The 13,425-nt window shown below is 38.6% G+C and overlaps 1 protein-coding gene across 1 annotated transcript in view; it reads left to right on the top strand.

Annotated features, from left to right (window-relative positions):
• Positions 1–13,425, top strand: part of LOC124619483 — a 172,128-nt gene that overhangs the window by 109,106 nt on the left and 49,597 nt on the right. Inside the window, exon 6 of the mRNA XM_047145897.1 lies at positions 6,346–6,465. Coding sequence (XP_047001853.1) covers positions 6,346–6,465 — 120 coding nt within the window. The remainder of the gene's footprint in view (positions 1–6,345; positions 6,466–13,425) is intronic.

Here is a 13,425-nt window from a genome sequence, read left to right as displayed (position 1 = left end):
TAGCTAGGTGCACAACTTCTAGGTGTTGCTCATCATTAATCTATAGATACAGAAACAGAAACTTCCCATAATACCAAGAAATAACTATTTTCGTAACTACACAAAAATTGCTACTTAACAATGGATAAATAAAGAACTCTCATAAACATTAAAACAAGGAATAAATAAGGAAACACAACCATACAGTCAGCCAAAGAACATCTAAGTCTTTTCTGTCACTGGCCGTGGCTGGTGCTCACCACACAACCACCCACTCTCTCCTGTGGTAGAGGGGAGCACCCGCCATGTCTGGGAATTTATGCTGTACACATTGACATGCCCTTGTATATATCACCTGTCTGTTCTGCTTGACTTTTGGGCCCATTTGTCATGTCAAAGGTGATGCTGCTGCTCGTTGTATGGTCTCCATGACAGGTGGGGTAAAAGTTGCCAGTGTAAGACTCACACTCTCTTGCTGTTGTGCAGGTAAGTCTGTGGTTGAGCATGTATGCTGGTTTAACCCTCTCCCAGGACATTATCAGCAGCCAGTCATTGTACGCTATTAGGACCAAATGTTCATTGCATTTTAATACTCAGGAAGGTTCCAAATATGGCGGCTGTAAGGGCTGCACATAGCATCTGTTCAACAGCACATGGGAGCGTGTCACAATTTATTTACATATAAACACTTTTGGAGCCCTTTGACATGATACTGGGGTAGGCATAGCCTGGCTATCTGGAGCTTCGCATGTTGTAGCATTATGACAGTTCCGGTTCCATAAATGCCAACTGTGCTGAAAAATGTCTGACAGCAGACACAACTTTTTCCCATAAACCTTCTTGGTGGTTGATGCCCAAATGTCCGGATTAACTTCTGTACGAAGTTCTAACAAGACTTGTGGCAGGGCAGCTATCCAGCAACTGTTGTGGCACATAAGTGCAGCCTTTAATGTCCTAAGCCACATTCCAGCTAGATTTTTACTTCTCTTGAACCTAAGATGAAGTGCTTTTTGTTTTTGTAGTGCTTTTCTAACGTGGCTAAACCATGGTGGATCTTCCCATCCCTTAAAACCTTACTCTGAACATATTTGTCTAGGGCATATTGAACAATGCCTTTGAATTTTTTCCATTTGTTCTCCACATCTTCGTCCTCATCACCAAATACTTGATGCTAACTGCTGAGATCTTCTGAAATTTGTATCTGTCATCGTTGCTGAGCAAATATATCTTCCTATCTTTCTTAACATTCCTTGTAGGACCTGTCATCATAGATGCTGTCACAGCCTTATGATCACTGGTACCTTCCTCTATGTAAATTGATTCGATAAGTTCAAGTCTCTTTGTTGCCAAGAGATCTGAGACATTAGCCTCACAAGTGGCCATCTGCTCAAGGTAATTTTCCGACAAGACATCCAGAACAATGCCACATGAATCCCTGTCTCTGGCTCCAGTTTTGATGACATAACACTCCCAATCTATACCTGGCAAGTTGAAGTCACCCCCTATCACAATCCTATCATCCTGTCCCCCCCCCCCCCCCCCCTTCTTTCCAGTTTTTTCCATATATGATTTTGCTTGCAGATCCTGCAGAGAACCTCCTCATTCCTTAGCTTATGTGTCCACTTTATGTTCAACATTCTTCTGTAGCACCACATCTCAACTGTTTTGATTCTGTTCTGGTTTTCCCATAGTCCATGTTTCACTATCACACAATGCTGTGCTCCAAATGTATATTCTCAGAAATTTCTTCCTCAAATTAAGGCCTATGTTTGATACTAGTAGACTTCTTTTGTCCAGGGATGCCCTTTTACTAGTGCTAGTCTGCTTTTTATGTTCTCCTTGCTGCATTCATCATGTGTTATTTTACTGTCTACGTAGCAGAATTCCTTAACTTCATCTACTTAGTGATCACCGATTTTGATGTTAAGTTTCTCGCTGTTCTCATTTCCTCTACTTCTTGTTACTTTTGTCTTTCTTCAATTTATTCTCAGTCCATATTCTGATCTTATTAAACTCTTCATGCCATTCAACAGATCCTGTAATTCTTCTGCAAGTTCACTGAGGACAGCAATGTCACCAGTGCATCTTATCATTTATATCCTTCCACCTTGAATTTTAATCCCACTCTTAAAAGGAAGTTTCATTTCCATGATTGCTTCTTCAGTGTGTAGAGTGAACAGCTGGGGTAAAAGACTACATCCCTGCCTTACATCCTTTTTAATTGGAGTACTTCATCCTTAAGCTTCCAGTCATATTTTTCCCTCTTGGTTCTTGTACATATTGTATACTACCCATCTCTCCCTACAGCTTACCCTTATTTTTCTCAGAAGTTCGAACATCTTGCACTATTTTACATTACTGAATGTTTTTTCCAGGTGTACAAAAACTACAAATGTATCTTGATTTTTCTTCAATGGCAAGAGCTGTTGTTAGATGTGTGAAGTGTCCACATCTGTTGTGTAGGCATCTACAAAAACCAATTTGATATAGTGGTGTCTCCAGTAAGCACAGATGACTGGATGCCCTATCTCATTTCATGTGTAGGGGCCTGAAGATGGGTTCAATGTGGCACGAAAGTTGGTAGCACAATAAAATTATTCCATAAATGTATGGCTATTGGATATCTGTTTTCTGCAGAATGTTCATGTACAGTCTGGACAGCAATAGACCGGTTGCAGTGGTCCTGTTCTGTGGCCAGCTCATTTACCAGACACCAATGGATTACCAGTACTTCTTCTAGAGGCAGGTAAAAGAGTCACATTTATGAAACTGACTGATACTTGCAAGGACCTGGTTGCTAGGATTGCTACAACTGTGAAGGTAGTACATGAAACTCGTGGGATTTGTGAGCACGTAAGACAGTTTACAGTGTGTCACTGTGCACATTGTTGTGATTGTGGTCTACATTTTGAACAATACCTGTAAGAGAACAGTTATGCATTAGCTACATACTGTACTGTGCACTGATAGAACATGTTGAATATACTGTGATAAAATTTATGCATTCCATCTGAGAGTGTTGTATTACTCTGAATTGTTTTGTGTGTTTAGATGGTTGATGTTACAGACTTGTTCACTCTTGAGAAGGTATTTTCACAGAAACAAAGCTAATTAGGGGTGGTAAAAAACTGAGTATATTATAATTACATTATTATTGAATGAATCACCAGAGACCACAGATCACTTACACCAAAATGTCCAAAAAAATGTTCCTGAAAAACCTGTGAAATTTTGTCAGTGGAGTTCGAATTCACTTTACATCCTTACAACTAGCACAAAAAATATAAAAATGGAAACTTTCGAGAATGGAGTTATGTCTGATGTTTCACCATGGAGTAGAGTGATTGAATAGGTTAGCAAGTTTAGTTTCTTTCTTTTATGGTCTTTTTGTATAGCTATCATTTTCTTATAGTGGAAAATCCAAGATGGAATTTAACAATATTATGAAAAGAAAAGTTGCAACACATCATATAGTGGAGATGCTCAGTCGCAGGTAGGCACAACAAAAAGACTCTCACAATTAAAGCTTTCAGCTGTTAAGGCCTTCATCAACAATAGAGGACACACACACACACACACACAAATGCAACTCTCACACACAACTGCAGTCCCAGGCAACTGAAACCACACTGCGAGCAGCAGGACCAGTGCATGATGGGAGTGGCAACTGGGTGGGGGTAAGGAGGGATAGTATGGTAGAGGTGGTGGACAGTGAAGTGCGGCAGGTTAGACGGAGGGCAGGGGTGAGGTTGGGAGGGGCGGGGGGAAGTAGTGGAAAAAGAGAGAAATAAAAAGACTGGTTGTGATGGTGGAATGGCGGCTGTGTAGTGCTGGAATGGGAACAGGGAAGAGGCTGGATGGGTGAGGACAGCGACTAAAGAAGGTTGAGGCCAGGAAGGTTACAGGAACGTTGGATGTATTGCAGGGAAATTCCCCACCTGTGCAATTCAGAAAAGCTGGTGTCGGTGGGAAGGATCCATATGGCACAGCCTGTGAAGTAGTCAGTGAGATGAGGGATATCATGTTTGGCAGCTTGTTCAGCAACAGGGTGGTCCACTTGTTTTTTGGCCACAGTTTGTCGGTGGCCATTCATGCGTACAGACAGCTTGTTGGTTGTCATGCCTACATAGAATGCAGCACAGTGGTTGCAGCTTAGCTTGTAAATCACATGACTTGTTTCACAGGTAGCCCTGCCTTTGATGGGAAAGGTGATGTTAGTGACTGGACTGGAGTAGGTGGTGATGGGAGGATGAATGAGACAGGTCTTGCATCTAGGCCTATTACAGGGGTGTGAGCCATGAGGTAAGGGATTGGGAGCAGGGGTTATGTAAGGATAGACGGGTATACTGTGTAGGTTCGGTGGACTGTGGAATACCACTGTTGCAGGGTTGGGAAGATAGTGGGCAGGACATTTCTCATTTCAGGGTATGATGAGAGGTAATTGTAGTCCTGGTGGAGAATGTAATTGAGTTGCACCAGTCCTGGGTGGCACTGAGTTAGGAGGGGAATGCTCCTCTGTGTCTGGATGGTCAGACTGTGGGAGCTGGTGGGAGACTGGAAGGATAAGGCATCGGAGATTTGTTTTTGTAGAAGCTTTTGAGGATAATTACGGTCAGTGAAGGCTTGAGTGAGACCCTCAGCATATTTTGAGATGGACTGCTCGTCACTGCAAACTGTGGCCAAGAAACAAGTGGACCATCCTGTCGCTGAAGACGCAACCAAACATGATATCCTTCATTTCAGTGACTGCTTCACAGCCTGTGCCATTTGGATCCTTCCCGCCAACACCAGCTTTTCTGAATTGCGGGAACTTCGCCTGCAATACATCTTACGTTGCCATAACCCTCCTGGCCTCAACCTTCATTAGTCACTGTCCTCACCCATCCAGCCTCTTCCCTGTTTCCATTCCAGCACTACACATCTGCCCTGCCCTCCATCTAACCTGCCGCCTGTCACACATCACTGTTCGCCACCACCTCCACCATACTATCCCGCTCCCCCTCCCCACCCGAGCCTCCTCCTTACCCCCACCCAGTCGCCACTCCCATCATGCACTGGTGCTGCTGCTTGCAGTGTTGTTTCAGTTGCCTGAAACTGCAGTTATGTGTGCGAGTAGTTGTGTGTGTGTGTGTGTGTGTGTGTGTGTGTGTGTGTGTGTCTTTCGTCTTCTGTTGACAAAGGCCTTCACGGCCGAAAGCTTTAATTGCGAGAGTCTTTTTGTTGTGCCTAGGTGCATCTCAGCATATCTTCTATATGCTGAGTAGCAACTTTCCTTTTCATAATATTCTCATTTTCATGTGATTTTGTTTGGTCATCCATAGACAGTTCTGTGGCACTGATATGATATAGTAAGTGCTTTGCAAAACTCTTGGCTTATTCGGTTCAGCAGGGATAGGCATTGCCATTTCTGGTGACAGAGTACTACAGCAAGAATATAGATGGGACAAGCATCCAGAAAATGAGGAGAATATACCATTCTTACTTGTCTCTCCAGCTGTCACTTGCACTGCTTCATATCACAGTTGCCACACTCCTGAGGTTGGAGGGGGAGAGTCTACTGGTTGATATCATATGTCACTCATGGCATTTTATTGTTCAACAGACAATATATTTCATCCACATTAAGTAATTCTTTTAGAGTTTTTTCTAACAGAACATAAGGGAGATGGCAAAAACCTAGTCCCAGCACTTAGCATATTCTGCTCAAACAGCCCAAAGCAGAGAATAACACATCCATCCAGTAGCCAAATCACCATCAGCTGTATCATATGCCTTCACAAACTCACAATTAGAGAGATTTCAAATATAGTTCTAGATGCTGGTGGACAGTCTTTGAACTGCATGTACCATCATCCTATGTAGTATAATTATGTTCCACCAGCAGGACATGAATCAGCTGTCACTCTGTAGTGTGCCACAACACAAGTTTACATTTGTAGCTATGGCTGTGGGGGTGGCTTTGTTTAAGAAGTGGAAAAAAGTAACTGAATGGTTCTGAATAACCTCATATTTGTGAGAAATATCAAAAATGTAGAAATACCCAAGGGGGTTATGTTTTAAGTTGTTGTTCCTCTACATTTGATGTGGTTTAGTTATAGGTGCAAAAAACTGTGGTAAGGGGATAGTTTCACTTCTATCTCGGTTCAAAAGTAATATATTTATACATATTTTACATCAGAACCAGTGCTTCTTTCTGGGCTGTGGTGTATGGCGGATTAAGAGTTCACACCATTGTAGGCTGAGTTTGTCACCAGGAGGGAGGCAACCACTTAGGTTACAGGAATCTTATTTTGTTATTGAACTATTGGCTTCCTTTGTCTGTGCAGGGAACATTAGGATAAAAGAATTTCCTTTTTTCTCCTTCAGATATTCCTAGAGATGGAGGTCATCCTGCTGGAGTAAATCATCCAGAAACAAACAGAGATGGAAAAGGAGTCACAAGAAAGAAAAAGACACATGATGCGGCCTCTCCTTTTGCCACTCAAGGTAAATCTGTCAAGATGCTCCATACATTTTCAATCATTTCTGCATCAAACACATTTATACTTGATTGGTCTAAAGACTAATGCTTCTGAATATTATCATTTACTTTTTTTCTATTTAATATACATTTTTATTATGTATTTGAAGATGTTTTCATTGAAACTTTGTTAACAAAATGCCTTTAACTATTAGCAGTAATCTTGATTAGTTATTAAATTATTTGCGTTCTAATACTGATTGTGATGTAACAAATATACTAGCTGTGCTCCTATACAATGGGCTTCTTAAATATATTTGACAGCAGACCAGTTGAGAGACATCAAATGTTTTCCTTTATCCGAAATAACTATAAGGTGAGTTTAAACTGACTTTCATTTCCTCAATAAATTTTAAATGCTGCTGTCTATTCCGATTCATCAGCTGAAGAGCAATCTGTTGAAAATATCTTGATTACTTTTTGCAATAGATGGGAACAGTAATTGTAGAAGACACCAGTCCTGACATAAATTTTTAAAATTTATAAATCTGCTTTTTATTAATGTATGGCTTAACACTTCTCATCACAAGCTCCAGCACATAGTTGCACAACTTGAATATGTTGTCTGGTGGCTGAGTATTACTCCACAAATTCACTATTTCTGATAAAATTGTATTGTTTTGCTGCCTGTTTTTCTACCTCAATAACAGGGAGCAGGCATATCTTTATTCGTGGACTGTAGAAATACTGGATTTATTATGCACTTAAAATATGGTGTAGTGCACTACTTGTAATCTCGCAGTGGAGAAAATTTTGAGTAAGTCTGTTGATGAAAGTACTAGAACTCATGACTCTGTGGTAAAAGATGATAATGATTGTACCTTAAATCAGACAATGGAAAATCCAGGATGGAATGTAACAATACCAGAGAAGGAAAGTTGCTACTCACCATATAGCGGAGATGTTGAAATGCGATAGGCACAACAAAAAGATTCACACAATTTTAGCTTTCAGCCATTAAGGCCTTTGTCAGCAGAAGACACACATACACACAAGCACACACACACACACACACACACACACACACACACACACACTCGAGCAAATGCAACTTGCACACACGTCTGCTGTCTCAGAGAGCTGAAACTACACTGCGAGTAGCAGCATCAGTGCATGATGAGAGTGGTGAGTGGGTGGGGGTAAGGAGTAGGCTGGGGTGGAGAGGGGGAGGGATAGTATGGTGGGAGTGACAGACAGTGAATTGTTGCAGTTTAGATGGAGGGTAGGAGTAGCACAAAGGAGAGAAATAAAAAGAAATTAAAAGACTGGGTATGGCGGTGAAATGATGCCTGCGTAGCCGTCATTTGTGTGACTACTGCTAACAAAGGCCTTAATGGCCGAAAGCTATAATTGTGTGAATCTTTTTGTTGTGCCTATCGCGACTCAGAATCTCCACTATATGGTGAGTAGCAGTGTTTGTAACTTAGACTGATTGCCTTGTCAGTTGCAAGTGAAAATGTGCGTGTCAGTATGTATCTCAAAGGCAGTAGATATTCATTCTTAGTATTTCTACAACCTTTACCCGGTTTAATGTTCAGATAAGTCACCACAGGCCATGTATTATTTGATTAGTTTCACTCATCAGATTCAAGCATCCTCAGCTACTAAGTGCCTTGGTGAAAACACATTAGAGGGATAAACCACCAATCGACTTCATTGTCAACACTCAGTTTATTAGATGGTTCTTACTCAATGCAATTCACATAGAACACTCATATCAAATTATTAAGTATAGCTGCACGAGTGGGACGAAAAAAGTAATAATATGTTCCTTAAGTATTCTCTAAAATAACTTGTTCCACATCATTTCGATAAAACAATTATTCACATGATCTATGGAACATGTAACTAAGTAAAAAATGCAAAATCAACCATTTGCTAGTTACATAATACTGTTTTCACCAACAAGAATTTTTTTATTAGATACCAAACAGATTTATTCCAATTTAAATTTGTTTCTTGTCTATGTTTAATAGTAATCATTTCACAGTGGCCACTACCTCTAGATCTTGATTTTTTAAGATTGATTTTCATTTCGTGTAATTTTGATTATTTTTTTCTGTATTGGATCATATCGGTTTTTGGGTTGTTCAAGGTTAATCCATTAAGTTGAAACCATGTTTCTAGACAATATGATGTACTGATGATGCTGACACGTTTGTTTTCTGACTCATGGTCCTCAACTGATAGTTGTGTATGTTCTGAAAATAAAACTGTTGTGACATTTATGTTGATTGTTAGGTCATTAATGTAGAACAGAATCAAAAGTAGGTCCGTGGACAGAACCTTTAAGGACACCTTCTGTTACCATCTTCCCTTCAGAAGAATAATTCGCTGCATTAGCAGAGACAACAACATACTGTTTTCTATTTCAAAGGTGGGCAGTAAGTCAGTGCAGAACTCTACCCCTCTAATTCCATATCTGTCAAGTTTGTAGATACGACTTGCATGATTTACTGCATCAAAAGCTTTTGTGTGGTGACAAAAGATCTCTGAAACTTTATTCTTATTGTCTAATGAAGTGCTAAACTGGTCAACAAATTTGTTACTCACATCTATATTGTTTTTAACAAGCTGGAAACCAGTTTGATTGTTCAAAATAATCTTATATTTTTTCAATAAAATTTTGTATCTGAATGGCAACAGCTTGTTCAGATCCTTTTAGCAGAACTGAAAGATGAAAGATGGCATAATGATTTCCCATACTCTCTCTTGGCAATTTTTTTAACCCTTTAACTGCTCTGACGTGTTAATGCACTTGCCTTTGTACCTGTCCTTGTGTGCTCTGAACAGGTTTACGCGCGCCACCAATCCTTCTACCTGGTACTCTGAATGTGTCTACACGTACATGCGCATCAACATGTTCAGATCACACAGGAATAGGTACAAAGGCGTGCGCGTAAACACGTCCAGAGCAGTTAAAGGGTTAATAATGGGTTTGCTTCTGAATACTTTAGCACTTGTGGGAAACGTCCATGCTCGAAAGATTGGTTTATTATTGTAAGTAGTGAATTGTGGTTTATTTGTCTCATAACATACGTAATCTAAATACGTAATCTAAATCATTTGATTCAAGTACAGGAGACACATCAAAATTGTGGTAAAATTTCACCAGAAACACAGAACAGCTGATGTTAACAAACAGTATCATGATGGTAATACAATTTTGTTATATATACATAGAATAAAATCTAACACTTGATTATTCCTTGCTCAAATTATCATTTCATCCTCTATGAATTCTTCTATTGGATAGTAGCCTTTCTCCCATAGAATCTGCTGTAGCCTCATTTTTAAAATTTCTGCCTTCATATTAAATATGTTTTTGTCCATTAATTTTTATATATTGTCATTCCTATGTACTGTGGAGTCAGAGCATATAATTTCAACAGGCGAGTGGATAGCATAAAATTATTTTTAATTTTTCATGATATGTGTGGTTAAAATGCTTCTCCTCAAATAATTTTTGTCTGCTGTATAGGGAGATTATAATTTCGTAAATGTGTATGGAGTGAACAGTTAGGATTTGTAGTTTCTGAAATAATGATCAACAAGACTCCATTTGCTGTGTGGTACACATGTATCTGACAATTTTCTTTTGCAGTTTCACTATTTGAGATACACTACTTGAGCTTCCCCAAAAAATTATATCATATCTAATAATAGATTCAAAATAACTATGATAAGCAACTTTTGTGTACTCAAATCAGTGGAATTTGCTACTGTTTGCATTGCAAATGTAAAACTGCATAATTTATTTGATAGGAAATCAATATGTGTATTCCAGCTTAAAGTTCTTGTCCACATTTAGTCCTAGGAATCTGACTGTGTCAGCTTCTTCCATAAGTTGGTTGTTATGGTGTATTTTAAGTTCCACACATTTTGAATATTTGGTTTTGAAATGTACCGTATAGGTTTTATAGTGTTCACTTTGTCCTTTAATTCAGATTTCACAACTGACAACACTGCCTTTGATTAGTCTCATGTCTTAAAATTAATCTATTATTTGTCATTTGCTTTGCTACCAAGACAACTTCCTTAAATATAATTTTGTATCTTCTAACATATTCAACAACTTGCTATATCTTAATTCCTGATATATCTGTCTTTCCTTAGCTCTAGAGACTTTTATACCTTTAGGGACCCATTTTAATTTTTTTGCCACTTTATCAAAATAATTTTTAGGTGGAAACATTTCATGTATAAATGTTTCATTGAAAACACTTTAAAAAACTACTTAAAAATGCTTATACATTTGCAATGATTGATATATATTGGTAATTCTCTCACATCCAGCTTGTCATCAAATAAAATCAAGTTTTCTTGCTTCGGATTCCTTTTTATACAGATCTTTTTACATGTGAGCTCCCTGCTCACTCTTGGTATTAAAATTAACCCCCAATAGCTTAGAAAATGCCATAATGAATACCTGTATGAGTGATTATGATGTATCAGGTATGAGAAAAAGGGTTCATATGCTTATTTCACAGTTACAAAAAGGCATATGATAAATCAAACATGATAGCCATAATGAATCATGTCTTAACTATAGAACACAGTTTGTTTCCAGTCAACATGCCTTTTAGTACTCTCACACTTTTCATTATTTAGTGAATTGCCACATTTCACATCATACAGCTCTCTTGCCTAGATCATTTTGCAATGGCTTTGATCTTCTGTTGGCTTTACTATACAGTAGATGGCAGCATTGTCTGCAAACAACTAAGACCACTGCTAAGATTGTCTCATAAATCATTTACGTAGATTAAGAGTAGAAGGGGTACTATAACACTTGCTTGGGTATCACCAAATGTCACTTATATGTTACTTGACAACTTTCTATCAATTACTATGAACTGTGAACTACCTAACAGAAAATCATGAATTCAGCCAGACTATTGAGGCAGTACTCCAGAGGTACACAGTTTAATTAGAAGTCACTTACAAATAAGAGTGCCAAAATTCTTCTGGAAATCTAGAAATATGAAATCAGTTTGAGATCTTTAATCAATAGCACTCATTACTTCTTTGTGAATAAAGACCTAGTTGTGTTTCATAAGAATGATATTTTCTGGATCCATGCTATGTGTGAATACAACGTTTTCATCAAGGTAATTCATTATGTTTGAACACAATACAAGGTGTGGCAAGTGAAGAATGAGACTGGTCTGTGAAATGTGATTTAATGCAAACAAAGTTACACCTAACTTTTATCCCCTTCAACATGTGCCCCTCCCCTATCTATACACCTCTGTATGTGTGTCCTACATTGTTCAAAGCATTGCTGTAGGCCATCCATTTTCACCCTGTTCAACTGAAGATGTATCCCTTTCAATGCACTTTTCACTTTTGGGAGCAGGTAAAAGTCAGAGAGAGCCAGATCTGGTGAATATGGAGGATGTTTGAGTACAGGAATTTGTTTTTCTGCTAAAAACTGTTTCACATACGTGGCATTGAGGGCTGGCACATTATCCTGATGCAGAATCCATGCACCATTCTTCCAGAAATCCTTTCATCCTTACTCTTCCCCCTCAGTTGGGTTAGGACTTCGTTGTAGTATTTCTGATGAATGGTTTGACCCCAGGCACTTGTCCAGTCATGATTTTTTTTTGATCAGCGTTTTCTTCAGTTATTCAATCATCCTTTTTCCTTCTTGTTGATGTGGGAGTCTTCCAGTGCATCAATTACACTTTATTTCTCGGACTTGCTGGAAGATACATGTTTCATCATATGTGATGACACATGTAAGCAAGTCCAGTCCTTAGTTCATTTGTCCTATGACATCAGCACAAATATTCTTGCAATGCTATTGTTGTTCCTGAAAGAAGTTTCTCAGAACCAGTTTCGCACAAACTTTTGTCATGTTTAATTCATCATGCAAAATTTATCTTGGTTTCTGTTTCTTATGTCTGAAATCATCTGAGTGCTCAGATATCAGTTGTTCCACTCAATTCTATTAATTTTATGGTAGTTTGATTCGTTTCTTGAACTCCCTGGTACATTCTTCATCTTCAATCTTTTCCTGTCTGAAAACTATTTGTGCCATTAAAAATTTGCACTTGTGACATAAATTATCACCGAACACCTCCTTTAACAAGTGAAAACATTGTGTTAGTGACACTTTTTATTTCACAAGGAGTTTGAGGTTAATGTGTTGCTCAGTTTTTAAGTTCACCATGATCACTGCACTATTACAGAACAATGTTCTAAACAACCAAGGCTCAAAAGCCAACCAAAGCAGACAAAGATGAAATGAATGGTGACTGATCTTGAATAATCAAGGTCAGCTACATGCCAATACCAACCTCTCACCATGCTGCAGCATGATAGGAGGTATGCAGCCTCATTATTTAATTGCAACACCTCATGAGTGTTCCAAAACTCTACAGTTCACCAACATCAGTGATACAGATCTGTAATTCAGCAGATTAGTCTTATTTTCTTTCTTGATTATTTGTCTGACCTGTGCAACTTTCAAGTCTTTAGATGTGGATTGTCCATCACATGAGCAGTTGTATGTGATGGCTATTATATCAGCATGCTCTGAAAGGGATCTATTTATTTATTTATCTGTTTTTTTTTCAGTTCATCTTCTTCCTTTGTTGTTGTTTCCTATTTTTCCAGTATTCCTTCATTTTCTCCCCACGAAGTCTCTTCCTTTCTTCTGTCCATGTTGTTCCTGATTTTTTATTTCTTCTGCTTTTAAAGCCTTCCAAATTAATTATTTTATTTTTAAAATGGTTTCTTTCTGCTGTTTCTGATTCTTTGATGTTGTTTCTTTCTAGATCTTTCCTTACTTCTGTTATCCATGCTATTGTCGATTTCTGCTTCCAGAAAGATAAGAGTATTTGTTTTGTTAGTCTATTTCCATCCATTCGGCAGAGGTGTCCAAAATAGGTTAATCTTTGTTTGGCCATTACTTCAGA

Source organism: Schistocerca americana, chromosome 6 (assembly GCF_021461395.2).
Source record: "Schistocerca americana isolate TAMUIC-IGC-003095 chromosome 6, iqSchAmer2.1, whole genome shotgun sequence".
Lineage (NCBI taxonomy): Eukaryota > Metazoa > Arthropoda > Insecta > Orthoptera > Acrididae > Schistocerca > Schistocerca americana.
The sequence above is the reverse complement of the archived record's forward strand: the minus strand, read 5'-3'. Positions and strand labels throughout refer to the sequence as shown.